The sequence below is a fragment of the Osmerus mordax genome, chromosome 2 (assembly GCF_038355195.1).
Source record: "Osmerus mordax isolate fOsmMor3 chromosome 2, fOsmMor3.pri, whole genome shotgun sequence".
NCBI classification, from domain to species: Eukaryota; Metazoa; Chordata; class Actinopteri; order Osmeriformes; family Osmeridae; genus Osmerus; species Osmerus mordax.
In genome coordinates, this window is record NC_090051.1 from 18980612 (window position 1) to 19008092 (window position 27481).

Consider the following 27481-nt stretch of genomic DNA (forward strand, 5'->3'; position numbering starts at 1 on the left):
TTTAAAATCTTTTCAAAAGCATGACACTTTTCTTTGTGTCTTATGTAACAATGTTTGGGGAAAAAATGTGCTTGAAATGTATGTCGTTTTTAGATATTCAAATCTAGATGACCCTCAATTTAAATATATCAATGACTGAGTAATGTACTTGTTCAACTCAGCTTTTTCTAGCTTGAATGTCTCAACTGAAGAGGAAAAACGGGCATCTTCTTACTACACTGGCCTACACTTACCAGACAAAAGCAAAACACTTGAACTCATGCCAGAATCTAAACGTTTCTCTAGTACTTTAGAAAAGAAAAAAGAAAAGCCAGTTTTCATTACCCAACTCTCACCAGCAGCTGTCACTGTTGGGGAGATGGCCAGGTTTACTGTCACAGTATCTGGCTTCCCAAGGCCCAATGTTCAGTGGTTTCACAATGGCCATGTCATTACTAGTTCCTCTATTTACGCATTTGTCCAAGAGGTAGATGAATACAGTTTGGTCATAAACAAGGTGCAGAAAGAGTATGCAGGAGAATACACCTGTACTGTAAGCAACAGATTTGGGCAGACAAGCTGCACTTCGTTCCTACATGTTGAATTGAGTGATCCCCAAAAAACAAAGAAGGGGGTTGAAAAAATCTTAAAAACCGTCGGCAAACCTCCAGAATTCACAACAACTATTGTACCTTTCCAATGTATAGAGGGAGGCGAAGCTCTTTTCAAGTATGTTGTCACAGGAGACCCTCTCCCTGAGGTGCAATGGCTCAGAGGCAGTTTCCATATTCAACCCACTAAGTATTGTAACAAGGTTAATAATCCAGATGGGTCTGGCTTCATCAACATGAAGAGCGTTAAACAGGAGGACAGTGGGGTATATACATGCAAGGCTTCCAACCCATTTGGGGAAGCCTCTTGTAGTGCTGAGTTAGTAGTATTCAAAGAGCCTGTCTCTGTAACTCGACAGGAACAACACATGGTAGTTCAGAAACAAAAAGGTTATAAAGTATCCATGACTGAACAAGCTACAGAATCCCGCTTGTACATGGTCAACCTTCCAGGAGATGCCGGGGCAAGTCTTCAGGCAGGGCATCAGATGGTGTATACCATTGGTACTGAGGACAGACAGGTTGTTTCAAGTGAGCAGGTGGGCACGCTTGGAGAGGTGGACATCTCTGCTGCTTCTCTTCATAGAGAGCAGGTCACCCACCAAGCTGCTGTGCTGCAGTCTCATGAAGTAGAAGAAAGAGTATCTGTAGCTCCCTCACATCCACTCCAAGTTGCAGCTGTTCCTATAAAACAACTGCACATGGCTACATTTACATCTTCTGTCCAGGAAAGTCACCATATAATCGAGCAGCACTCTGACCGAATCCAAAGCCCAGAGGTCATAGAACTGGAATTGGCAAAAGAGAAATCCTCAAAGTTAAGGTCAGCCATTGCTGAGGAGGTCCTTCCTCTAACCACAGTGAGAACAGAGGCCTTAGGGGATAGAATACCAGAAAGGATCAAGCCTTCTACAGAGCCTAGACAAGTTGTCACTAGTCATCAGGTAGAAACTAGTTTACCAATACTCAAAGAAAAAACAGGCTTGACAACAAGGCCTGAGGGGGAGAGAGGCTTCAGAGTTACCGAAGGTGTAAAGATTTTATACTCTGCTCAATCGTCAGGGCAACTTCCTATAACAGAGAGCCACTCTGAACCGCTATCTGCTAGGGATCCACCTGTTCAGTCCTTGATTGAAATAGAACATTCTCAGCCAACGTTTGCACCAGTGAGTGAGACTAAAACAGAGTTGTCTAAAGAGCAGAGATTTGAAATGCATAGGCCTGCACCAGAGAGAGCTTTGGCACATAAGGATTCTATCATTCTATCAGCAATGCATGCTGAGGAAAGACACCAACTCCAAGCGGAACACTTGAGCATGGTACCTGGTTTGGAGAGTGCCATGTCTTTGAACTCTCAAAAAGAAGGGGATAGGCTCATGCATCTACAGATGATTGCGGATCAAGGCACATTTCAGTCTGAAGGGCGATTCACTTGTGAAAGGCCTTTGCCAGAGAATTTAATTGCAAGGAAAAGCCCGACTCTTTTACACACAGTGTCTCAGGACGAACAGAAAACTGTCATTTGTGAAGATACAACAGAGTTCTTATCAAAACGTGACACATTCTCCATTAAACCTACAAAAGAAGTTCCTGCTGCATTGCATCTTCAATCTATTTGGCCAATCACTGCATTACCCAAAGAGGGTGTACTCGTCATAGAAAAGCCAGACCAGCAGATGGCAGCACAGAGACAGGAAAAAGCCAGAAAACATGCAGCGACATCTGAAGATAGAAGAGCACTTACTGCTGATTATCACAAAGATCTTGACATTTCAGTGACAGGCCTTCAGTCAGAACTTAAAGCAGAGCCCAAACCTCAGAATATTCTTCAGGTCTCTTACAAGCCCATGCAACTACCAAAAGAAACACCATTTACCAGTGATATGAAACAGCAGCGTGCACTAGTCCAGAAGGAGGAACGTTGGGATGTCATGCATGCAGTAACTGTGCGGGACAATCAAAGTTTAGAAGAGGGACACACCAACACGCTGAAAGCCAATGACAGATTCAAACCTGAACTGAAAATAGAACCCAAGATCCCAAAAAAAACTGTGTTTATTGAGGAGCAGGCAATTTCAACTGAAAGCTGTACTGTTTTAGATTCAGCAGCGCAAGACTTTGCAGTCCTAATTCATGAAGGGCAATCAGTAAGGAAATCAATAATATTGGAGGAGAAACAAATCATCTTTGGTGAACAATCAAGTGAAATAGAGAGGTCTGAGGAATCTGTTGTGAGTGTGAGGACTCAACCTAAAGGGGTAATGTTTGTTCATGAATCCCAGGAGAGCCAGGAGCTCCCAAAGGAGATGACCTTTGTGATCCCAATGCCAAAACCACTCAGTCTGAACATCAGACATCAGTTAAAAGATGCACTTCAGTCTGCCGTGGCTCGTGACCAGCCACTGTTACTTGCAGACATTGTGGAGAGTTTAGAGGCTGTTGGGATACAGGAGGTGAAGGTCCAGAAAGAACCCAAATTTTCAAAATTCACATATCTTATTACGACAACAGGCACTCCTATAGAAATCACTCTGGCTTTTGAAGGTGAATACCCTCAGACTGCTGATCTGAGGACTGAACTCAAGGCAGCTTTCCATGCTATAGTTTATCGAGAGCAGAAAAGCCTGTCTTCTGAACAGCCTGGAATTCAACATATGGACAAGCCTCAAAGAGTTCAGGTCAGTAGTACACGCTCTAAAGAAATGTTGTCTTCTGTGGTGGAGACGGTGAGAATTGCAGAGAGTGCAGTGGATTTTGCAACTCCAAAGTCTCAAACAGCTGCTGTCAAAACGGAAGTAAAAGGATCTTTCCAAAGTGTAACAGTCCAGGAACACTTTGAGGTTCATGAATCCAGGCAAAGTAGTAAGCAGGGAGCGAGAGCTGTAACCGTAAAAAGCAAGGATAGAGATGTGGGTTCTGCAGATATAACCAAAAGAGTACCCCTGGGCCCTGTACCTGTGGAACAATGCATAGATATGTCCATAGAAAAAGAAACTAGGGAGGAGTATATATCAGAGGCAATCATAATTAGTGAGTCTTCAGACACTTTGACCAATGATTACCCTATCATTTTGAATTCCCTGGAGGACACTGTCATAGAGGAGAACAGTAAGGTTACTTTCAGTGTGACCATAAAGTGTGTCCAACATGTGAACTGGCTTTTCAATGGACAATTGGTGAAATCTGGCAAAGAGTTCAAGTGTTCCAATGACCATGACACATACACGTTACAAATCAACAAAGTTATCAAGGAGAAACATCAAGGAGAATATGTCTGTGAGGCTGAGAATGAAGCCGGCAAGACCACCACATCTGGAAGACTCACAGTAGTCTCAAGAGGTTGGAGGAAGGGGATATTTTAATTTCACAATTTAAAGTAATAACTAATGCAACATACACGTTTTGTATTTTCAGTGAATATTTTAGCATGTGTTCACTTCTCTCTAAAAAATCATCCTTAACCGTATGGTGTCTTTTGACATCACCACCATATCCACCCCGCAACGTCGTTCCAAGAAAACCTTTTTTCACTTCTTCATCTTAAAAATCACCTCTTGCATCTGGACCATTCCACCGAGTGAAGAGACTGTCTCTACTCTTTGCATGCTTTTGTCTTCATCACGGTCATTCTTCATTTACATGGCTTGATCAAAACTTAACACCATTTTCCTCCACAGTCACTCCTGGATAACTACTGTTTGCAATCATCCACCCTAGGGTCCTCATTCACCTGTAAACTACTTTCAACTGTCTATAATATGCAGTGTGGTGACTTTTGTTTCTTTCATGTCCTTTCTCTGCACATCTCAGTGCGACCTGTCTTTAGGTACAAAATCCTGCCCGTGGAGATCAATATTGGCAGCAAAGCCAAATTTGAATGTGAGACTGAGGACGCACCCAATGTGACCTTCAAGTGGTTCAAAGCTGATGCTGAGATTAAACAGAACGAGATGTACAGGATCATCAGTCTCCAACAGAAATCTTCTCTGGAGCTTGAGAACCCAACAAAACCAGACAGTGGTGAATACACCTGCAAAGCCTCCAACCAGCATGGCAGTGACAGCTGCTCCGCTTCTCTGACAGTAACAGGTAAGTGGACCAACTGTTTAACTTACTTAAAGTCGGGGAATGGGTCTCAAAAAGTGTGTCAAAGGATCTTTTCTTTTTCATTGAAAAGCTAACAACATGGTCATTTAAACACAATCTTAGCACAACAGTTACATATACATATCTTGATTTCTTTTAGTTCCCGGTTAGGTTTTAAAAGGAAATACTTGGTGGGTTTTAGGTTCTAACTACTAACTTCTCTTTCTTATTCTCAAACTCTGTAGAACGTGCCCATCCGCCCACCTTTATAACTAAGCCTGATCCAATGACCTTGTATGCTGGAAAGAAAGCTACGATTCAGTGTGTGATAACAGGCTCCTCTCCTCTGAGTGTTCTTTGGCACAAAGACAACAAAGTTGTTTCTTCAGGCGCAAGCTACAGAACCTCTTCCGACAAGAATAAGTACATTCTTGAGGTAGTAAAACTTGAACCGTCTGACCAGGGCATCTATCTCTGTAAAGCTTCCAACAGTGTTGGGACAGCAATGTGCAGTGCAGAGATAAAGGTCATCAAAAAGCCCAGCTTTGTCAAGCCCTTTGAGGCAGTTGCCACAGCTGTGGGAACTCCACTCCATCTTGAGTGCCAAGTGGATGAGGACACTGGAGTGACCATCACCTGGACAAGGGATGGCAAAAAGATTCACCAGTCAACGGATTGTAAACTCTCTTTTGAGGATAAAATAGTCTCTCTTGATATTCCAAAGACAAAGTTGAAAGATTCAGGAAAATATGACTGCACAGCTGCAAATGATGCTGGAAGCACAACATGCTCTTCTTCTGTAATTGTGCAAGGTAAGACTAGCCAGTTAATCTTCATCCCCTGTAGTATTTGAAGCACAACAAATCTACAGGCTTGAAAATTAACATCTTTGGCATGTGGTTAGATCGTATCCTCATTGTATTCTTGTTATCGGTGAATGCTCTTTGGCTGCCTCTTCACGAAACGCTTTCGCTTGTTCCTACTTCTCTTCTTCAACATTGATTTCTTTTTTATGACAATGACTGCTTGAAATTATGTTGGGATTGTGCATTGCCTACACTCTCCAGAGCCACCAATCTTTGTTAAGAGGCTGGAATCAACCATGGTCTGGAAGAAAGGCTCTTCTGCCCGGCTGCAGTGCACAGTCAAGGGATCACCGGAACTTCACGTTACCTGGTTTTTAAATGACAAAGAGCTGTCTACAAATAAGAAATATAAAATCACTTTTAAGGAAGGTCTTGCATCTCTGGAGATAAGTGATGTGGCTTTACTAGACAGTGGAAACTACACATGTGAAGTGTTGAATGAAGCAGGCTGTGAGAGCTGCAGCACTAAGTTAACTGTTAAAGGTTTGTGGACTTTTTAACCTAATTCCAGACTTTAACTGTGCTTTTAGAACAAATTCTCTAATCATTCTGTACATTTCTTCTCAGAATCACCCTCTTTCAAAACAGAACTGCAAATTGTTGAGGCTGTGAGGGGAAGTGTTGGCACATTTAAATGTGAGATAGCCGGCACTAGTCCTTTTGAAGTGGATTGGTTTAAGAATAAGAAACGACTCGCCACAGATAAGAAATACAAAATAGTCTCTCAGGAATCCATGGCCTGTTTAGAGATCAACTCATTTGAAAGCGCAGACATTGGGGAATATCAGTGTGTTGTATCAAATGCGGTTGGATCAGTATCGTCAAAGTCAGTTGCCAAACAGAAAGGTTTGTGCATCTAAAATATATGCATACATATGATTGAATAGTATTCCTCTTTAATTATAACTTTGATTGTTTTCATAATAATTTGTTTTTCACAATTGTATTATAGAACCACCTGTATTCTCAAAGAAAATTGAGAGTGCTACAGCAGTGCTGGGTAATGCTGTGAAACTGTGGGGTACCATTAAAGGCTCGGCACCCATCACAGTTAAATGGATGAAGGATGCAGAATTGCTGAGAGAGGACGACTGTAATGTCAAAATTACATTTGAGAATAATATTGCTGCTGTTTCAATCTCAGCTGTTGACATTTGTCATGGTGGCAAGTATATTTGCCGAGCAGAGAATGAGGCTGGTCAACAAAAATGTGAAGCGTCATTAGCAATTCAAGGTTTGACATAGCAAATCTTTCAAGAAAGTTATCAATGAGTAGCAGCAAATTGATGTTTGAAGTCTTAAACATTGTAATATATTTGTGTTTTAGAACCTGCCAGAATCTTAGAGAAAGCCGTATCTATCAATGTGACGACTGGGGATTCTGCACGCTTGGAATGCACTGTTGCAGGAAGTCCAGACCTCAAAGTGAAATGGTTTAAAGACGGAAAGGAGATTACAGGAGGTCGAAAATATAAGATGACTTTTAAGGATCATGTTGCTGTTTTAAAGATTATTTCAGCAGAAAAGGGAGACACTTCTGAATACAAGATGGAAGTGTCCAATCGGGTTGGAAAAGACCAGTGCTCTTGTTCTATTACTGTTATAGGTTTGTTTAAAACCTCTCTTTTTATATATTGACCCTTTATAAAACAAGAATATTGAATATAGATTGTGATCTTTCGACAGATCGTACTACTCAACCATCCTTCACAAAACATCTTAAAAAGGTTGATGGAAATGTAGGAAACAAAATCACATTTGAATGCAAAGTATCTGGATCACAGCCCATTGCAATGACCTGGTACAAAGATGATAAAGAAATAATGTTTGGACATAAATATGAGATTCAAATCAATGACTGCGCTTCAACATTGAGCATTACCACTTTGGAAAAGAGTGATGGTGGAGTGTACATGTGCAGGGCAACAAATGCTGCTGGATTTGAAGAGAGCAGTGGAATTTTGTGCGTCAGAGGTTAGAATGACTCCTCTCTTTGCCTCTGTCATTAATGAAGACTTTTTAAGTTAAAGCCAAATTTAAGCTTTGGTTTTCAGCCCTTATTCTTATCACTTACTCTTTTAAAAAGCCATGTAAACCCATCACAAATTCTTTCTTTTTCAAACTGAATTTAGAACCGCCAAGCTTCACAATTAAACCTGATTCTCAAGATGTCATACCAGGATCTACGGTCATCTTGAAGGCAGCTTTCTCTGGAACAGCTCCTTTTACTGTTAAATGGTTCAAAGAAGACAAAGAGGTATCAACTGGAGGCTCATGTTTCATCAAGAAAGACGCCTCATCAAGCTTCTTGGAGCTTCACTCTGTCAAAGCTTCTGACTCTGCAATCTACAGTTGTCACGTAACCAACGATGCTGGGAAAGTATCATGCACTGCGGTGCTGTTTGTTAAAGGTGCATTGTCTTTTATTAATCAACTGGAACTGTTAATACTGTTCATAATGTATTGTGTTATGTCTAATATAATTGTCCATTTACAGAACCACCCACATTTTCTATGAAGCTTGAGACTTCAAAGCTTGTGAAAAATGGGCAGACTCTTCAGTTGTCCAGCAAAGTACAGGGCAGCCCGGTGATCATTATAAAATGGTTGAAAAATGAGAATGAGATATATCCAAATCAAAAGTACCAAATCTCCTTCATTAACTCAGTAGCCACATTGGAGATAGTCGACTCCACTGTTGATGATAGTGGAGATTATGTTTGTGTGGCATCAAGTGATGCTGGTAGTAATCGCTGCAGCAGCACAGTGACAGTCAAAGGTTTGTAAAAGCACAGCATTGCAAACTATTTAGTGGATCTAAACGTTCAGCAAAATTGTATATAACAACATTATTATCTCTTTATTGTAGAACCTCCGATGTTTGTGAGGGCTTTTGAGACGACTGAAGTTGTAAAAGGATCTGACCTAGTCTTAGAAGGCACAGTGTCTGGCTCTCTGCCATTTGAAATACATTGCTATCATGACACCAAACTAATCAGAAACGACAAAAGGCATAAGATACATGTGCATAATGAGAAAGTCACTCTCCAGATTCTGAAATGTGAGCCTGGAGATGTTGGAAAGTACCAGTGCACGATAGTTAATGATGTTGGAGAGTCTTCATGTTATTACCAAATAACATTAAAAGGTTAGTTTAAAGGCAATTTATTATTTGAAAGATAGTTGTACAGCTATTGTAAATGTATAATTCATTTTTTTCTGATTTTATGTATGGGTTTCCTTCAATAGAACCTCCATCGTTTGTTCAAAGAATAGAAAACATCAGTTCCATAGTGGGTTCTGAGATCTTTATGCAGTGTATGCTGTCTGGATCACTGCCCATGACTGTGTCTTGGATCAAAGATGATCATGAGCTTACAGATGATGAACATATTAGGATGTCCTATGAAACCACTTCTGCAGTGCTGAGTTTGAAAAACACCCAGATTACACATGGAGGAAAATATATCTGTCAGGCACAGAACGATGCTGGGAGTCAGAAATGCATTGCAATGCTTACAGTCAGAGGTTGGTTGAACTTTGTGGCCATCTCCATCTAATACGCTAATCCATGTAATGTTTGTCTGTCTGTTACGGTGCTGTACTTGTTTCATTAACACAGAACAGGACATTATTTATTATTTGATTCTTTGTTGTTGTACCACAGAACCAGCAAAAATCATAGAGCAAGTAAAGTCTGTCAGCGTTACCACAGGAGATCCAGCTACTCTTGAATGCAGGTTTTCAGGAAGTAAAGTCCTTAGTACCAAATGGCTGAAGGATGGAAGGGAGCTGACTTCAGGCCAAAGATATAAAGTGCAATGCACTGAGACAATTTCCACACTGATCATTCTTGCTACAGCGAAAAGCGATAGCGGTGACTACATTTTTGAGGTTTCAAATGACGTTGGACAAAGCTCTTGTGAGGCTACAGTAACTGTTCTCGGTCAGTTCATGAAAGTTTTTTCTTTCTTAAATGTTTGGAAGCACACTTCTATAGTTCTGAAGCAAGATCCACGCTCATTGTACTATTTACTCCTTGTCCATTGTAGATCAGATAATCAAACCTTCTTTTACAAGAAGGCTGAAGGAAACCGAGAATATCAAAGGATCCTTTGACCATTTGGAATGTCTTGTATCTGGCTCTCTGCCTATGACTGTTTTCTGGTACAAAGATGGAAATGAGATCAAGAGTGATGAGAAGCACAAATTCACATTCTTTGATAACTTGGCATTTTTGGAAATCTGTCGTCTTGATAGTTTCGACACTGGTTGCTATACCTGCATTGCTAAAAACAAAGCTGGAACTGACCAGTGCTCTGGTACCTTAACTGTAAAAGGTTGGTCTACATTTCAAATTTCTTAAATTAAGTGGCCTACTTTACATAAAGAGTTTGCATACTAAAGAAAGCATTTACCTTTCCTCTACAGAACCACCATGTGTCATAGAAAAGCCTGCATCAATGGATGCTTTGCTTGGCTCCAAGGTCCAGTTTAACGTCTTTGTGTCTGGCACTCCACCGTTGACCATAAAATGGTTTAAGGACAAAAAAGAGATATTGTCAGGGTCTACCTTCTCTGTGAGTAAGGATAATTCCTCAAGTTTACTGGAACTCTTCTCTGCACAGCGCTCAGACTCTGGAGACTATGTCTGTGAAATTAAGAACACTGTAGGATCAGCTGTGTGTCAAGCAACACTCTTTGTCAAAGGTATCTTTGATATATATCTTTACTCACACTTGTTGTTAATGTGGTGCCAGGCTGTTAACAAACTTACATATTAATACATTCTTTCAGAACCCCCCACTTTCCTTGAAAAACCTGAGAGAGTATCAGTGATTAAACATGGGGACAAAAAACTATTTGAATGCAAGGTGATTGGCACACCAGCTATATCCATACACTGGTTCAGAGATGGGATTGAGATCAATCAAAGTAGAAAACATGGAATTACATTTTCCAACTCCATGGCAAGCTTGGAGATTTGTGACACTGGCTTCCAAGACAGTGGGGTATACTATTGTGAAGCCTGCAATGAAGCAGGCAGTGAAAGTTGCAGTATGGAACTAGCAGTGAAAGGTGGGTCTAACTGTTGTTTGCTAAGGAAGACTTTGAGCATTTACACTAACAAGTGAACACCACTTGGCTAGTTCATGAAAACATGCCTTCTTGTTTCAGAGCCACCATCCTTTGTAGAGGATCTAACACCTAGAGAGGTTGTAAAAGGCTCTGTGGCAGAATTGGACTGTCAAGTGGCAGGAACTGCACCATTTGAGGTGACCTGGCACAAGGATAACAAGCTGATTAGACCCAGTCAAAAACACATAATCAAACAGTGCGATTTTAATGTCACTCTTAAAATCCAAGGCTGTGATGTGTCAGACATGGGGGATTATCAGTTAATAGTTGCCAACGAGGTGGGCAGTTGTTCGGGCTTCACGACAGTGTCTATGAGAGGTTTGTCTTGTAATTTCAAACTACCACTAGCAATGTCTTGCCTATAAAAAGGTGTAATTCTAATGACATGCTTTCTTCACATTAGCCCCACCATCTTTTGTAAGGAAAATTGAAAATGTGGCCTCAATTTTGGGAAATGTGGCCACATTTCAGTGTGTGGTGAAAGGATCACCCCCTCTGTCTGTACAATGGCAAAACAATGATAAATGGATCTTGGATGATCCGAAGATTGAAAGTACTTTCCGGGATAATGTGGCAACCCTAACAATTCCGGTCTGTGAAGCTTGTCACAGTGGGCAATACACCTGCCTTGTCAATAATGAAGCTGGACAAGACAAGTGCTTTGCAACCCTCATGGTGCAAGGTTTGTCTTTGATTACCTTACATCGTCATTCAGATTGTTTTTTAGTTTAACAATCTTCATGTCTGTTAACAGTCTTCATATCACCTCCTTGTGTTGTAGAGCCTCCCAGGATAATAGAGAAACCAGAAGTAGTCACTGTAACTCAAGGTGATCCAGTCAGTGTGGAATGTAGAGTAGGTGGAACTCCTGATATCAAAGTCAAGTGGAGTAAAGATGGCAGAGAACTCCTACCTAGCAGGAAAAACAAAATACATTTTGCAAAAAATCTCAGCAGTTGTAAAATTCTGTCTACGCTGCAAGAAGATGGAGGAAACTATCTGTTTGAGGCAGAAAACTCAGTTGGCAAATGCAGTTGCTTAATTAAACTGAATGTTGTAGGTTAGTAACCTCTATTTAATTGCCTTTTGTTTTAGAAATTATGGCAGACTTGAAAACCTAAAATGACCTGCACTCATTGTCATTGTAACAGAACAAGTCATTCCTCCGAAGTTCACCAAGAAATTGATGGATGTTCAAGAGATATTGGGCTCTGTGGTTAATTTGGAATGCAAGGTCTTTGGTTCTTTGCCAATGGAAGTACAGTGGAGTAAAGATGGACATGTAATCTCCAGTGAAGCCAAGTATAAGTTAGCACACATTGACAATACAGTATCACTGGAGATCAATTATTTTGATGAGGACCATACTGGAGAATACTCATGCAACATAACAAACAAAGCGGGAAGTTGTGAATGCAGTGGTGCTCTAAAAGCAAAAGGTTGGGATGAAATTAATAGTATTGATTTGTTTAATATAATCTTTGAATATTTTGAACATACACTGTGAAAATATTTGCGTGCATACTTGAGCCTTAGCAGGTCACCACAGCAACAGCTTACAATGTATTTATATACAGTACTTATCCTTAATATTAGAACTGAAGAGTGTATTAGACATTATATTGAATCAAGTTTGCATAGGTTGAGGTTCCCAGCTGTAGACGTGTATCTTATTAGATCTTTCTTTAAATGGATTTCTAGTGCCTCCAAGATTTGTATGTGAACCCAAGTCTCAGGCTGTTGTTCCAAAGTCCACTATACACTTCAAGAGTGTATATGAGGGAACACCTCCTTTCACTGTGAAATGGTTCAAGAATGACTTGGAGCTTATGACTGGACCATCATGTTTGATTGGAGTGGAGAGCTACACTTCCTTCTTAGATCTTTACTCAGTTGGACTTTTGCAAAGTGGAGTTTACTTTTGCCAAGTTAGGAATGATGCTGGCACAGTGAAGTGTGCAGCCACTTTACTGGTGACAGGTTGGACTACATTCTTTTTTATGCTTCTGTCACTAAATCAAGTCCATCTTTTTTCTTAATTTTCATTGTTTCTTCATATGCATGTTTTACAGTATGATCACTGTTTCTTTTTTCAGCATTGTCTGTTATCTTAAACAGCAAAAAATCCATTCAACATTCATTTGCCTAATCTGCATAACCATATTCGTATTGCTTAATCTTTTCAGCATTTTAGTTTTAATAACTTATCACTTTTTGACTTTGCAGAATCCCCTGAATTTATCCTGAAATTACCGCTCCACACTTTCGTGAAGCAGTGTGACCCAGTTCGTCTTGAGTGCAAAGTTACCAGTGGACGCTCTCTGAAAATGTGCTGGTACAAAAATGACAAAAAGATAACAGACGGTGACAACTATAGAACATCGTTTGCCGACACAACGGCAGTCCTTCAGATGCTTACTGCAAGATTTGATGACAAGGGCGTCTACACCTGCGAGGCCCAAAATGATGCTGGAAGCATAAGCTGCAGCACCATTCTCGCTGTCCAAGGTTAGCTACTGGATGGTGAAATGTCTTTATGAACTTCAAGTTTCCTCGACTGAAATTTGGATGTTCTTTGTGAATTTACTTAAGCATGGACCTCCCTGTTTTTCGGCATTTTCGTTTCATAATTCATAGTTCTGAATTGATTCTTTAAATCGTTTGCAGCATGAACCTCAAAGAAGAATTATTCCCTCCACTGATTGACTTGTTTGCAGTAAAAATATTACAGATACAAAATTACTTTCTGTAGCATGAACATCACCGGAATGAGTTCTCCTTTTATTGATAACATTTCTGACATGTTTGGTTGTTTACTTATTTCTTATTGTAAGAATAAGAGATTGTCCTATTTGTTCCTGGTTACACTATTAATTAAACCATTGCACTTTCGGTATTTCTAGCATGGACTGTATAGCATGTCCCTTGGAAGATCGTTGTTCTTTGGACTTGCCACTTGCTTGAAAGTATGTGAACGGACTGCTATGGAACGATACAACAAAATGTTAACAAAATTGGTTATATTGTTTATAGATCCACCATCCTTCCTTAAAGTGCCGAAGCCTGTGGAGGGAATTAAGGGCAAAGATGTCAGCTTCTCCTGTGAGCTGTATGGCACAGCACCTTTTGAGATTATCTGGTTCAAGGACAAAAGGGTTGTTAAGGAAAGCAGAAAGTATAAGATGGTGAATGAGGGTAGCTCTGCCAGTCTGCTTGTCCTTGGATTGGATGGCTCAGATGGAGGCCAATACGAGTGCAGGGCAACAAACAATGTAGGGAGTGAAACCTGTCAAACTTCCATTACTCTCAGAGGTTAGTACATTTTGAATTGTGTGAATATGGGATCACTGTATAACAAGATTATCCCAGCTCTTCACCACTATATTTTTTTCCTCTCAGAACCACCAGTGTTTGTGAAGAAACTCACCAACCAGTCAGTTAAATATGGTCAGGAAATGACTCTAACTGCCTCTGTCAAAGGCGCTCAGCCAATGACTGTGTCCTGGGTTCAGGACAAGGACCACATTCTCAGAGATGGAGATAACCGGAAAATAACTTTTGAAAACAATATAGTTACCTTGAAGGTGTTAAAAGCAGACTCAACCACTCCTGGAAAATATACTTGCCAACTCAAAAATGATGCTGGAGTTGTGCAGTGTGTTTCCAACGTCACTGTCCTCGGTTTGTAAAACTCTTATTTGATTCTTGCCAGTAATCAGAATTTGTAAATTTTCATCATCTAAATATGCTATTTAAACTTTCAGAGCCTGCCACAATTGTGGAGAGCCTTGAGTCTTTAAATGCCAAGGCAGGGGATACAGCAACTCTAGAGGTCACTGTGTCAGGGACACCTGAACTGAAAACCAAATGGTTTAAGGATGGTGTTGAGCTCTCCTCTGGCAGCAAGTATAAAATCACCTTCTCAAAGATGGTCTCCACCCTGAAAGTTTTGTCAGCAGGGAAAGGTGACACAGGAGAATACTCATTTGAGGTCCAAAATGAAGCTGGCAGTGTGTCCTGCAAAACCAATCTCACTGTCCTAGGTTGGTGCCATATCTGCTTTTTCTGACATTGGATATTTACTATCATATTCATATTCCACTACATTATCTAATAAGTAGCTCAACAATCAATCTAATCAATTATTCTTCGAAACAGATAAGATGATCCCACCCACATTCATCAGGAAACTCAGGGACACTCACACTATTGTGGGTAAACCTGGTGAAATGGAATGCAAAGTTTCTGGCTCTCCTCCTTTCACTACCTCTTGGTACCACGATGGCCGCGAGATCAAGAGTGGGCCAAATTGCGACATTACATGCAGTGATAACACTTGCAAAATGAGAGTGCCATCTCTTAAGTTGTCCGACTCTGGAAAGTACACATGCAAGGCTGTTAACACAGCAGGAACCGGTGAAACAAGCGCTTCAATGGTAGTAAAAGGTCAGTATCAATAGTTGTCAAGCACACAGTGTAATGATATATTTTTCAGCAAGAGGAATATGGTAACTTATTTCAGAAACCACATACTTACCCTGCTACGTTTCTTTTCTGTTCAGAGCCTCCATCTTTTGTGGAAAAACCAACGCAAAAGGATGCTCTGCTGAGCTCAAATGTTACTTTCTCAGCAATTGTTAAAGGAAGCTCCCCTTTGAAAGTCAAATGGTTTAGGGGCACAAGAGAAATTGTGTCTGGAAAGGACTGTACAATTGCTTTACGGGACAATAAAGCCACTCTGGAGTTGTTCAAAATTGATAAATCCCACGCTGGAGAGTATACATGTCAGATCATTAATGATGCTGGGAAGGAGAGCTGTCCGGTTCACTTGTTTGTAAAAGGTTCGTTATGACAGAACATTCAAGTAGTCTTAATTTGTCCACGTTATTATAAGCATTGCAACTAATGTCAACATTGCTTCTCTCAGAACCCGTCCACTTTGTGAAGAAGCTAAAGGACATTTCCTCTGAAAAGGGAAAACCTTTGAAACTTGAGTGCACATTTACTGGAAGCCAAAGAATATTTGTTACCTGGATGAAAGATGGCAAGCCGATCTGGGCCTCTTATCAGTATAATGTGATGACCACAGACACCTCCTGTATCCTGGAGGTACTGAACAGTGATAGGCTTCAAGCATCTGGAAGATACTCTTGTGAAGTTTCTAATGGAGTTGGAAGTGACAAGTGTCACGCGCAAGTGTCCATATTAGGTAAATATAAAAAATGCTTCTTTCTAATATAAATTCACCATCATACTTCTGTTCATCAAGAATATTTGTTTTATTACTCATTGAATTGTATGTGTTTCTTCAGAACGACCATACTTTATTGAAACTTTGGAATCAAAGGAGATAAATATGGGTGATGCGGTTTGCTTAAGATGCCATATTGGAGGAACCCCTGACATTACAGTGTCGTGGTTCAAGTCTGATGGAAAACAGCGAGAAACTAGTAATTGTAAAATGGAGTACCATAATGGCATAGCCACTTTGAAAATAAGTAAAGCAACCAAGTTTGAGGATGGAGAATACACCTGCAAGGCAGAAAACCGCATTGGAACTTCCTCCAGTAGATGCAGACTGGTTGTGAAAGGTGATGCTCGCTTTTCTTTTTTTCTGAAACTGTGACGTTACTCATGTAAACAGATTCAAACATTTCTGTCTAATTGCTCTATTCTAGATATCAAAACGCCACCCACCTTTCCCAAAAAACTTGTTAGCCTCCAGAAGGCTATAGGACAGCCAGTTAGATTTGAGTGTCGGGTTGTAGGATCCTCTCCTCTTGAGGTTTCCTGGCTTAAAGATGGCGGATCTTTGACAAATGATGGGAAATATATACTTTCTTATGATGATAACACTGCTGTCCTAAAGATAACCCACAGTGAACTCAGACACTCAGGGGAATACACTTGCATAACTACAAATAATGTTGGAACTGCGTCTTGTTCAGCTACACTGACGGTCCAAGGTTTGTTAAGATATTGACGGATAACCAATTTGTGCTTAAATCTTTAAAGCCTCTAAGAACAAACCAAAACTGCAGTTTACATACATGCTATTATACGTATGTGAGTCTTATTCATAAGCATGTGAACACATCAACAATTTTGTAACCTTTGTCAATGTTACTCCACTCAGAACCTGTCCACTTTGTGAAGAAGCTGAAGGATATGCGAATTGAACTTGCACAACCTTTGAAACTTGAGTGCACATTCACTGGAACTCCTAGGATTTTTATAAATTGGCTAAAGGATGGCAAAATAATCTGGGCTTCTTATCAGTATAATGTCAGAACCACTGACACTTCCTGCATCCTGGAAGTCCTCAACAGTGACAGATATGAGGCTGCTGGAAGATACTCTTGCGAAATTTCCAATGGAGCAGGAACTGATATATGCCATGCTCAGGTGGCAATAGGTAAATCACTAACAAACCCTTATTACTCATAATGGCCTTATTCTGTTTATATTTATAAAAGGCAACAACAGGGATTTTGATTACTGATATACTTTCTTATTACTAATGAATTATTTTTTTATTACTATTTGTCTTTGTACAGGTGCTTTTAACGACTATGTTAAACTCAGACTAACATTTTAACTTTAGTGATAATACCTATATTAATATTGTGCCCTGTGTATTTTGTCACCAGAGCGTAAAATTCCTCCCAACTTCACCAAAAAGCCTTTTGACACCATGGAAAACTCAGAAGGCCAGGTTGTGAATATTGAGAGCCTCTTATCTGGATCTCAACCCATGACCATCACTTGGTGCAAAAACAACAGTGAAATTCACAGCTCCGATAAGTATGATATTACCTTCAAGAGTAATGCACCTGTGTTGTGTATCAAGAACGCTCAGATTTCAGACAGTGGTATGTACTCCTGCAAAGCCACCAATGAAGCTGGCTCTGCCTCCTACCAAGTGGCTCTCACCATAACAGGTTTGTTTCATTTTAAAGCACACATCACATTATAATTAGGTTAGATATTTATTGCATTACGTTACATTAATGTTCCCTAAATGAAGTCCCTAAACCTTTCCAATTTGTGATCCTCTGATCTTCACAGAGCACAAGAAGCCTCCAGTTTTCGACATCCCTCTGAAACCAGTGAGTGTGAATGTGGGAGAGAAGCTGACCCTTAGATGCCACGTCTTTGGATCACCTCCCATCAAGATTCAGTGGATGAAGGACAGGAGAGAACTGAAATCCACAGGCAACACTAAGATCACCTTTGCTGACAGCACTGCATGTTTGGAAGTCAGCCAAGTGTCAAAAACCGATGCAGGGGACTACCTCTGCAAGGCTTCAAATCAGGCTGGCAGTGAATTCTGCAAGTCCAAAGTGACAATGAGAGGTAATACATGTATTGCTGATTATAGTAATCATTTTATTTCCAAAGTTCTCATAAAGTTTCATAGTTATTTCATATCAGATAACTGAATGTTTTATTTATAGTACATTATGAAGTAACTTGCCATGTTTTATTATATGTATTATTCATTTACAGTATATATTCTGTAATTTCTCTTTGGGATCAATAAAGTAACTACCTACCTATGTGAATGACAATGACATTCTATTTATTGAGAATCCGGGTTGTTTTTTTCATAGGAGATGCAGCCCCAGCGCCAAGTGTACCAGCGCAAACTGCCCCTGCGCCAAGTGCCCCAGCGCCAAGTGCCCCAGCGAAAAGACTGGACAATCTGTTTTTCATTGAGGAGCCAAAGACTGCCCATGTTTGTGAAAGTAAGTGTGTCAGATTTATAATGCTAAATAGAGATATCTGCACTCATAAATGATTAATGTTTCAACGTCATAAATGTATTATCTTTCATCCCTTTTCAGAGGGCACTGCAACATTCATTGCCAAAGTCGGAGGTGATCCCATTCCGAATGTGAAATGGATGAAGGGCAAGTGGAGGCAGATCACTCATGGAGGTCGCATCACTATTGAGCAGAAGGGCCAGGAGGCCAAGTTGGAGATCAGAGAAGTGACCAAATCTGACTCTGGGCAGTACAGATGTGTTGCATCTAACAAGGAAGGGGAAATAGAAAGCAGCACTGACTTGATTGTTGATGAAAAGAAGGATTCTGGACTTGATGGAGACTTCCGAGCCAAACTAAAAAAGTAAGTGTGATTGCAAATAATGCTTTCAATCGCATTATGTTTAAATCCAAACTTGTTTAACATCAGCGTGTCTGCTTCCTCACAGGACTCCATCTAAACAGAAAAGTCCCAAGAAGGACCAGGATATTGACATAGTAGAGTTGCTCAGAAATGTGGATCCTAAGGAGTATGAGAAATATGCCCAAATGTATGGAATCACTGACTACCGTGGCCTCCTTCAGGCCATTGAGCAACTGAAGAGGGAGAAAGCTGCAGAAAGTGGAACACAGGTGAGAAACAGAATGAAGTATAGACTCTACTTTAACATTCAAACCTGATACATCTGCACCAATGATGACAACTCTAGCCAAATATTACCAAGTATTGTTTCTCTGCACCAGGAGTCAGAGCATGGAGGTGATGATTTGGACAGATTTATGAGTGGTCTGCAATCAAAAATGCAGGCAGAGGTACTGAATGTTCTTGACAATTTATGTATTCATTGACACTTCCAATTATTTAAGGTCTACTATCGGAATATAGAATGGACCCATTGTGTTAAATAATGTTTGTTTGTGTAGCCTGTCACTCTAGTGAAAGACATCAAAGACCAGAGTACTCCTGAAAACAAGACAGCGGTGTTTGAGTGTGAGGTCAAGATCAACTACCCTGAGATTTCCTTGTCCTGGTACAAGGCAACACAGAAGCTTGACAATGATGACAAATATGAAATCAGCATTGTTGGTGACCGCCACATTCTGAAGATCAAGCAGTGTCAGTCCAAGGACCAGGGAAACTACCGTGTGGTTTGTGGCCCACACATCTCCAGTGCCAAGCTGACAGTGACAGGTAGGATTTATTAATGTCTTGTTTCCATACATGTACTGAATAGTAAAGGATCAAGCATTGCCTTGCTTTTCTTGTCAGATGAAGATGTCTCCCACCCAGGTAAGGGGTCATATTGACACCTCACTTGAGCAAATAGATCTCAGGGTGTCACTTACTAACCTCTTTTCTTCTCATAGCTTACATGTACTGTTAATGTCAAGTTTATGTCAATGTGTTATTTTAAACTTTAAGCTTTGTTCTCATGTTGCAATTGCCTTAATTTTATTATAAAAAAGTAAAATCCCAACACTGTAAAAATTATGCAGCTATTTATTTGAAAATAGGTTTTAAGTATTTAAGTATTTAAGCCTTTAGAACCAAACTATCTAAATATAAATATTTTAGGATCTTTGTAATCACAAATCCCCATTATTTGTCTTTAGCTGACCAAATTCAATTCACCAAACGCATCCGGAACATTGAGGTGAATGAGCGACAGTCTGCCACCTTTGAATGTGAGGTGTCCTTCGACAATGCTATCGTTACGTGGTATAAAGACACTTGGGAGCTTAAAGAGTGCCCAAAATATAACTTCAGAAGTGAAGGGCGACGACACTTTATGATCATCCGAAATGTAACCTCTGAGGACGAAGGTGTGTAGCGTTACCCAAAATAGAGCTAATTTATTCCCACCTCTGTCAATTACATTGATATAAACTCAGCAATCTTCATTACTAATCCTTTAGGCGTTTACTCGGTGATTGCGCAGTTGGAACCCATGGGGGAGGCTAAAAGCACAGCTGAGCTTTACCTTTCAGGCAAAGGTCTGTACATTTACTAGCTTTTCCCCCCATACATCAGTACTTATGCTTGAGTTATAATGTGTGACCTCCTCCTCTTACAGAGATTGGGTTAGGAAGGGTACCTTATGGTGAGTATCATGTCATTGTCAAATCTAAATAATAAGAAACAGGTTTTTCAAGATAAGCAAAACTGCATATACCTCTTTATCAGAACCAGTAGGAATTTATACATACCTTATTGATTATGTCTTAATTTTATTTTGACTCAAGACAGATTATGTATGATCCTTCATGGTTTGATGTAGGGCCGAGAGTTTTACTTATAAGGCCTGAGAGATTTTCAGTTATAGACACATCCAACTTATAAAATAGCAACACAATACATACTTAGTGTCCATTCTGGTACTAAAACCTTATTTATAATAAAATCCTTAGATGTCCCAGATTCATCCATACAAGTTCCAGATGTTCCATCGTTAGTTTCTTACCAAGGTAAGAATCAAATAACTAAATAACATAATATTTACATAAAATGTCACCTCGGTTGGAGATACATTGGTTAAATAAATATGTCTTGATTTTTAATCAAAAGATGAGTCATCTGAATACTCTTACAAGAAGACAGAAGTGAAAGGTACATCACTTTCATGATTTGTACCATCTTAACATACTAATAATATTATAAAATAGTTCACACTGAAACACTTTAAATCTGTCGGCTGAAATCAGAAATGCAAAGCATTGCATTTCTACTTTTTGTTCATCTTTAACAATCATTACTTCCCTAATAAATACCATTATCATCAATCTTGGGCACTTTAACTCATTACTAAAAATCTAATGAACCATCATAATTGATTCATCTACTCTTCCATTCATCATCCATATTATAATGGCTGATACTTCTTGCAAATATTATGTAATGTGTGAACTGTCGTCATAGAGAGTAACTACCTTATCAAAATGAGATTTGTGCTCTTATTTCTACCACCGGTTGTACTTTTAATAGCATTTGAAAGTTGGACCATGCAAGAAGAGAAAGTATCTCTTCAGTACTCGACAATCTCAGGTATAATGAGAACATCATTAGTGAAAACTTTATTGTGTGATGCAAATGTGTCTGCCTTTGGCAATTGGGCACCTTACTGTCAGTTTGTTTTCTGTAATTGTTCATGTATGTGTACATTTCCTTTTGTATGTTCCATGTGTGTCAGAATGCTATGTTTGTTGTCTTAATGTCCCTTGAATGTGATTTCCCATTTAACTGTACATGTTCTCTCACCTATGTTTGTTCAAGTTACCAAGTCATAAATGATAACATGTTGAAGTGTTGTATTGTTGTTAGTTAAATAATGCTGACCAATCTTTGTCATATAGTGTCATATAAGTCCTGAGTTTCTAAGATTACTCTTGTCTTTCATCAGCAGAAAGAACGCCCGTTGATGAAAGTGTTCGTAAACAAACTGTGGGAATGAGTGAAGAAATACCTATCAAAGGTATAACAAACCAAAATTATGCCAGCAAAAGCTTACTGCTATAAATTAACAAGCAAGATGATCATCATGCCAATGATGCTCATTCAGTCGAACCTACTCGATACCAGCATTTATGTCTGGATTTCTTAACTATATGTTGTCATGTCAAATAACTACCATCTCTATCTGTCCTACCAACATCTTCATGCCATAACTTCTTGTTTGGTGACTTGCTTGGAATGGTTGAATACAGCTATTCTTGCTCTCATATTGTACTGTTGTAGCTACTCTTTTTCTGCTTCTGTGTAGCTACTGTTTGTTTCATCTTCATGTTTTTGATTCTTGTATTAACATTTGCTTATGCATTTGGTTGATAATAACCCCTAATTTTCGAACTTTGTAAAAGTGATCTAACAAAATACATATCTTTAAAGTTCCTGAAGCTTACAAGAAACAAGAAGAGAAACCAGCAACGAAGGTCTCACCAGCTCCTAGCAAAGGTATTCTCAAAATGTTGACCCTTCATGGTCATTCTTTAATGTGATTCTTAAAAAGTTTGTCTGTGGTTTTTCCATATGTTTTTGTGAGTCTAATTTAAATGTGTTTGTGATACATTCTTTCTTGATGTATTTGTGCAAGAACGTTGTCAAGCGTTAAACATCTTTACAACCTATAGTATATTTGGAGATGATTTAAAAAAAATTGAATCACAATGTTTTAAAAGTGCCTGAAGCAAGGAAGCCAGAAGAACAAAAGATCACCCCAGTAGTCCAGCAAAAAGATCATGCCACCCTTAAAGGTAATAGTGCTTGTGATAACATGTGTTTGTGTGTCTATTGTTTTTATGGAAAGTTTTCATTTTCCACAAATGTTCTTATGCTCAGAGTACTGTGTTTTTTTGGAGAATCTATTAGTTCAAACATTTTGTTGAAAAATGTTCCATTCAGATTGATGCAAAGGCTTTGCACCTCATTAGGTTTTTATTTGCCCATCAAACCTTTTGTGTTTTGTGTGTTGTATGTGGGTATGTTTTTGTGTGAATATATTGTGGTATCGCATAATGGTTTCATATATACTTGATTTCTACAAATCAATGTCTATCTGTTCAATGGTTTGTGGTGATTCACTGTAACTGTAATGCCAGGGTGTTTGTCATCGTTGTTGTATGTTCTTTCAGTGTGTTCTTGATTTTCTTAGTCTTACCTCTTTTTGATGTCTTGGTACTGATTGATAGTTATGTTTCTGTATTACCTGAAAGATGTGCCTAGCCCTGCAACTTATATGCCTCCTGAGCCAAAAGTGGCTCCTGATCCAAAAACCGAGCCAAAAAAGCCATCTGACTCAAAGACTGCACCCGGACCAAAAATGGCACCTTCAACTCAGTTTGAACCAGAACCAAAGACAGCACCCACACCCAAAAAGTCACCTGAGACTCTTCAGGCTAAAGGTACAGTTCCATATTTTCTTCTATAACTCTTCTCTTTAACTGTGCCCAATAATGTGTGTCAATATGTGAATGTTTGTCATATGCTGTACTGTCAAATGATGTGTAGTATGTGAGTACCTACTTAGGGATTCTTATAGTTTGGTTATTAAACCCAAACGATTCTTTTTTTGGTACATGAAGAGTACCTTCAAACAGAACCTGTCAGAAAACCAGCCCAACCTCCAAAGGATGTCATTTCACAGAAAGGTATCCTACAGTTTCTGAAGACTATTGCTCTACACTGCCTCTATAACATAGGAATTCCATTTAAATGTTAACTTCAATTTCCCTTTTGATATATCATCTATCAAGAGCTTATTTTGCTTGAGTTATAGACCACAGCAATGCAATAATAGACTAGAAAATGGAAACAGATTTCAGGTAACTGAGTGAAACTCAAACTGTAAAGATTGTATTAGCAATTTAGGTGAACATCCCCTTTCTTTTACATTTTAAAAGTCCAAGGCTTAAAAGAACCTGTTGCTCAACCGCATGCAGCTCAAGTTCATCAAACAACAGATACCACACTGAAAAAAGGTTCTTGAATAGAAAACAGAAAGTACACTCCTCTTGTTGCAGCTGTCTTACTTATCTTAATGCTGCAATTTAATCTTCTATCTTGTGTGGATAAATGTTAATGCCTTGTGTGTCAACTGTCATTTTTGGTAATATTTCTTCCTGAATGTTTTCTGTTATGTTATTGTGGATCATCATGTATGTCATATGAATCAGTTTTATTCATGTTTGTCTAATCAAAGTGGAAAAAAGATAATCACTCGATAGAGTGTGCTATGCAGATAATGGTTTAGCTTATTGACCAAAGGTTTTAATAATCATACTTCACACATTCTTTGAAGTTGTCAAGGATGTTAAGTCAGAGGCACCCATGACAGACGAAACTAGAAAACCCCAACAAACAGCTGGCCAGTCAGAGGCAAAAAGGCAAACTGTACAGCAGCAAGGTAAATTCTGAAGAGATGACAGTTTGAAAAGTTTGCAGTTTGAAAGTGACATTCTTTTGTGTCAATCTTTTACTCAATTAACTTCTTCAAACGCAAATTTCTATTTTTTGAAACTTTAGTATATGCAATCTTTGGTTCTTTCTTTGTTGTGTGTAGTCATATCCCTATGTCCGTGTTGTGTTTGATTATTTCATATGCATCTAACCAGTAATGCCAAGGGATGTGCATCCTGAGAAAACGGCAATAGATAAATCTAAAGTGGAGGAAGACGTTACCCTCAACAAAGGTATGCTAGAAGACTTTTCATGAAAGACACTCTGATAATAGTCAACATTCATATTATCTGGATAGTTATAGCTTATGTTGATCCAGATTTTTTAACAATAGTCACCCACAGAGATAATTAGGCTACTTGCACTGCAAAAGTAACAGTTCTACACATTATATCAGTATAAGAATTACAAGAAATATATTGTGAGCTACTACATTATATGTTGGATACATAGAACATTGTAGACCTAAAAACAACCCCCATCCCCTTCAGCTTTTAACTGTCTTTGTTTTGGTGTTGTTCTGTCATCTTTGCCACCGCTACATGGTGCTTTTCTTGAATCTTTCATTATATCTTTAAGTTGCCCCAGTTCCATTGAGGACAGAGGTAACTGCCACAACCATGGTTGAGATGACTCAAGAAACATCGCTGAAGTTTGTGGAGAGGACTTTATTGACAGAAGAAGTCATTTACCGACAAGAAGAGGCGAGGACAGATGAGAGAAGAGGGGATATTATTCAGTCAAAGCCAGAAGATGTTTACACGAAGTACAAGGATGATTGGACAACTGAAAATGGCTCAGAAAGGCGAACAGTGGAGGCAGTTCCTCACAAAAATGTTATTTCTCCAAAAATGGAAGCCGTCACATCTAAAACAGTTGTTTTACCTGAGAAAGGAATTCCATATGAGAAACCTGCTTTAACCAAGAATCAAGGTAGTAAATCCCCAAAACCTATGTCCCCTGAAGACAAAAACATACCGCTCAAGAAATCAATGTGTCCAGAAGATGAAGGCAGATCAATTCAGAGACAAATACACCTGAAGGAAGAAGCTACCTATGAAATAGCTGTAGTTCAAAAGGAGAGAGTTATTCCATCTCAAAAAGTAGTTTCTCCATCTCAGAAAGAGGCTCTTTCAGAGAAAAAAGGTTCTCTGTCTTCATCTGAGATACTTACTTTGTCTCAGGAAGTCTCTTCATCTAAACAATCCACACTTGAGAAAAGAGTCATCCCTAAGGAGGATCCTACTCTACTGATGAAGAAAGTTCCCACTGAGGATGTAGCCTTTCCTGATCAGAAAGCTGATTCTCTCATGAAGGAGGAAGCTATTCAGTACAGGACTTCTCAAACACCCCAGGAGACACCAAGAGAGAACATCAGAAAGACAGCAGAGGAAGGCCATGCACAGAAGGATCAACAGCAAACAACTCGTAAAGGTATCCAATTGATTCTGAGAAATCATATTCACGCAATCATCATAAGATTGACAACTCTTTCTTCTATATGTAACCTTCTTTAGGTATCTTATGTCTTGACCATGATTAACAACCGTAATTGGTTGGATATTCTTCCTTCACATCTTGACAGGTTGCATGTTGTCTGTGTAGAGTGTCTAGAATCTGTAAAAATGTAGTTTCTTTTAAACCAGACTATAAGGTTTCCCATGAAATGGCCCCTGTTCCTATAGCTGAGGATGCCATTTCTCTTCAGGGTACACAATCCTCTTCCATCTTATGTGGTGTACCCACCACTCATATTCTTTTGTGTTTGTGTTAACTGTTTGTGTTTTATTGTTTTGTCAATCTTGATATTACTCTTAGCCCAAGGGATACATATGTGATTGTGACAATGGCATACCTATTTCCTAAGTGCCTACAGTGGAAACAAAGCCTTCCCCATCAGCTCCAAAGGCTTCATCTGCTCCCCATGCAGAGAGAGTATCTCCCTCTGAAGGTACACTGTTTTCCATTTTGTCATGTATGTCCTTGTCTTATTTGTACTCTTTTATAGCTCTTTCATATTATATGTTGGTTCAAATATTGGCCAAAATGGTCATTTCTTGAAATGCTTCTGTAGCTAAAGGGTTACCTGTGGAGAAGACTATCTCCCCGCCAACTTCAACTTCCTTGGCAGCTCCCCTAGCAGAGAAGTTTTCACCACCTGAAGGTAGTCTCTTGCTTTGTCTTTTAGTAATTTTTGTTTTTAAATGTCTCTTCTTGAATATCTCTCTTATTAACTTGTGCTTCACATAGCACATTCAGGACAGTGAGTTTGAGTCGACATGCTCTGCTACTGGATAGAACATCTTTTTGCTTCATGTGTATTTTAAGTAGCTTGTCTTATCTGAACAATCTTGTTGGAGATATACTGTATCTTTGTTCTGATATCATGAAATGATTGCTCGACTAACCGATTTTCTGATGGTATCAGATCCTGTTGAAGGAGCTGATGGCTACACTACTTCTGTATGCTTGCGCTTATAGAATTTTTTTTTTTAGGTCTTTCTTTCATTTAAGAAGATGATGGCATCTACTGTCATCATATGACTAACGTAAATGTATCATCAAGCAATCCATAAATAACATTAACTACATACTTAACCAGAAGCAGGATGGCAATTGTAAGCCTTTGGAAAAGCATGCTCTTTAACTCACTTAAAATATGCCCTGTGTACATTAAATATGTACAAATGTTCTTGATGTGTTGCATGTCACGCTCTCTTATCTAACAAAAATATCTACTCTATTCCATAGTGGGTAGATATTTATGCTTCAATAATGGGCAATTTCCCATATCCCTTAAGATGTCTTTTATGTATTCAGTCTAAACTGACTTACATCTCTGTCACAAATCTCCCACAGACAAGGGCCCTGTTACAGCGCCTGGACCAAGCAAAGGTAAACATCCATTCTTATACAAACAATATCTTGACATTTTTTGATTATATATCTTAACTTTATATGTATAATATTTATGTAAATGTAATGTCAAATTTTATTTTATGTGCGGGACATTTTACCTGCCATTTTACCGTTATCTGTTTTTATGTCAAACTTTCCTATCCTTGTCTAGTAAATATTTTAGTT

The 27481-nt window shown here is 39.1% G+C and overlaps 1 protein-coding gene across 1 annotated transcript in view; it reads left to right on the forward strand.

Moving 5' to 3' along the window:
• LOC136957600 (titin-like) overlaps nucleotides 1–27481 on the forward strand; it is a 137088-nt gene that overhangs the window by 19754 nt on the left and 89853 nt on the right. Inside the window, exons 42-98 of the mRNA XM_067251650.1 lie at nucleotides 162–3929; nucleotides 4401–4679; nucleotides 4922–5488; nucleotides 5744–6025; nucleotides 6110–6388; nucleotides 6495–6776; nucleotides 6870–7148; nucleotides 7229–7516; nucleotides 7675–7953; nucleotides 8040–8321; nucleotides 8412–8690; nucleotides 8792–9070; nucleotides 9210–9488; nucleotides 9595–9882; nucleotides 9974–10252; nucleotides 10340–10621; nucleotides 10721–10999; nucleotides 11085–11363; nucleotides 11463–11741; nucleotides 11833–12120; nucleotides 12383–12661; nucleotides 12908–13189; nucleotides 13715–13993; nucleotides 14081–14362; nucleotides 14446–14724; nucleotides 14840–15127; nucleotides 15244–15522; nucleotides 15609–15890; nucleotides 15994–16272; nucleotides 16360–16647; nucleotides 16818–17096; nucleotides 17332–17622; nucleotides 17750–18037; nucleotides 18295–18429; nucleotides 18529–18811; nucleotides 18897–19080; nucleotides 19192–19260; nucleotides 19372–19639; nucleotides 19718–19738; nucleotides 20062–20271; nucleotides 20365–20442; nucleotides 20523–20549; nucleotides 20857–20913; nucleotides 21014–21055; nucleotides 21431–21490; nucleotides 21846–21917; nucleotides 22331–22396; nucleotides 22621–22695; nucleotides 23155–23343; nucleotides 23524–23589; nucleotides 23842–23919; nucleotides 24240–24344; nucleotides 24553–24630; nucleotides 24977–25831; nucleotides 26265–26348; nucleotides 26472–26561; nucleotides 27257–27292. Coding sequence (XP_067107751.1) covers nucleotides 162–3929; nucleotides 4401–4679; nucleotides 4922–5488; nucleotides 5744–6025; nucleotides 6110–6388; nucleotides 6495–6776; nucleotides 6870–7148; nucleotides 7229–7516; nucleotides 7675–7953; nucleotides 8040–8321; nucleotides 8412–8690; nucleotides 8792–9070; nucleotides 9210–9488; nucleotides 9595–9882; nucleotides 9974–10252; nucleotides 10340–10621; nucleotides 10721–10999; nucleotides 11085–11363; nucleotides 11463–11741; nucleotides 11833–12120; nucleotides 12383–12661; nucleotides 12908–13189; nucleotides 13715–13993; nucleotides 14081–14362; nucleotides 14446–14724; nucleotides 14840–15127; nucleotides 15244–15522; nucleotides 15609–15890; nucleotides 15994–16272; nucleotides 16360–16647; nucleotides 16818–17096; nucleotides 17332–17622; nucleotides 17750–18037; nucleotides 18295–18429; nucleotides 18529–18811; nucleotides 18897–19080; nucleotides 19192–19260; nucleotides 19372–19639; nucleotides 19718–19738; nucleotides 20062–20271; nucleotides 20365–20442; nucleotides 20523–20549; nucleotides 20857–20913; nucleotides 21014–21055; nucleotides 21431–21490; nucleotides 21846–21917; nucleotides 22331–22396; nucleotides 22621–22695; nucleotides 23155–23343; nucleotides 23524–23589; nucleotides 23842–23919; nucleotides 24240–24344; nucleotides 24553–24630; nucleotides 24977–25831; nucleotides 26265–26348; nucleotides 26472–26561; nucleotides 27257–27292 — 16299 coding nt within the window. The remainder of the gene's footprint in view (nucleotides 1–161; nucleotides 3930–4400; nucleotides 4680–4921; nucleotides 5489–5743; nucleotides 6026–6109; nucleotides 6389–6494; nucleotides 6777–6869; nucleotides 7149–7228; nucleotides 7517–7674; nucleotides 7954–8039; nucleotides 8322–8411; nucleotides 8691–8791; nucleotides 9071–9209; nucleotides 9489–9594; nucleotides 9883–9973; nucleotides 10253–10339; nucleotides 10622–10720; nucleotides 11000–11084; nucleotides 11364–11462; nucleotides 11742–11832; nucleotides 12121–12382; nucleotides 12662–12907; nucleotides 13190–13714; nucleotides 13994–14080; nucleotides 14363–14445; nucleotides 14725–14839; nucleotides 15128–15243; nucleotides 15523–15608; nucleotides 15891–15993; nucleotides 16273–16359; nucleotides 16648–16817; nucleotides 17097–17331; nucleotides 17623–17749; nucleotides 18038–18294; nucleotides 18430–18528; nucleotides 18812–18896; nucleotides 19081–19191; nucleotides 19261–19371; nucleotides 19640–19717; nucleotides 19739–20061; nucleotides 20272–20364; nucleotides 20443–20522; nucleotides 20550–20856; nucleotides 20914–21013; nucleotides 21056–21430; nucleotides 21491–21845; nucleotides 21918–22330; nucleotides 22397–22620; nucleotides 22696–23154; nucleotides 23344–23523; nucleotides 23590–23841; nucleotides 23920–24239; nucleotides 24345–24552; nucleotides 24631–24976; nucleotides 25832–26264; nucleotides 26349–26471; nucleotides 26562–27256; nucleotides 27293–27481) is intronic.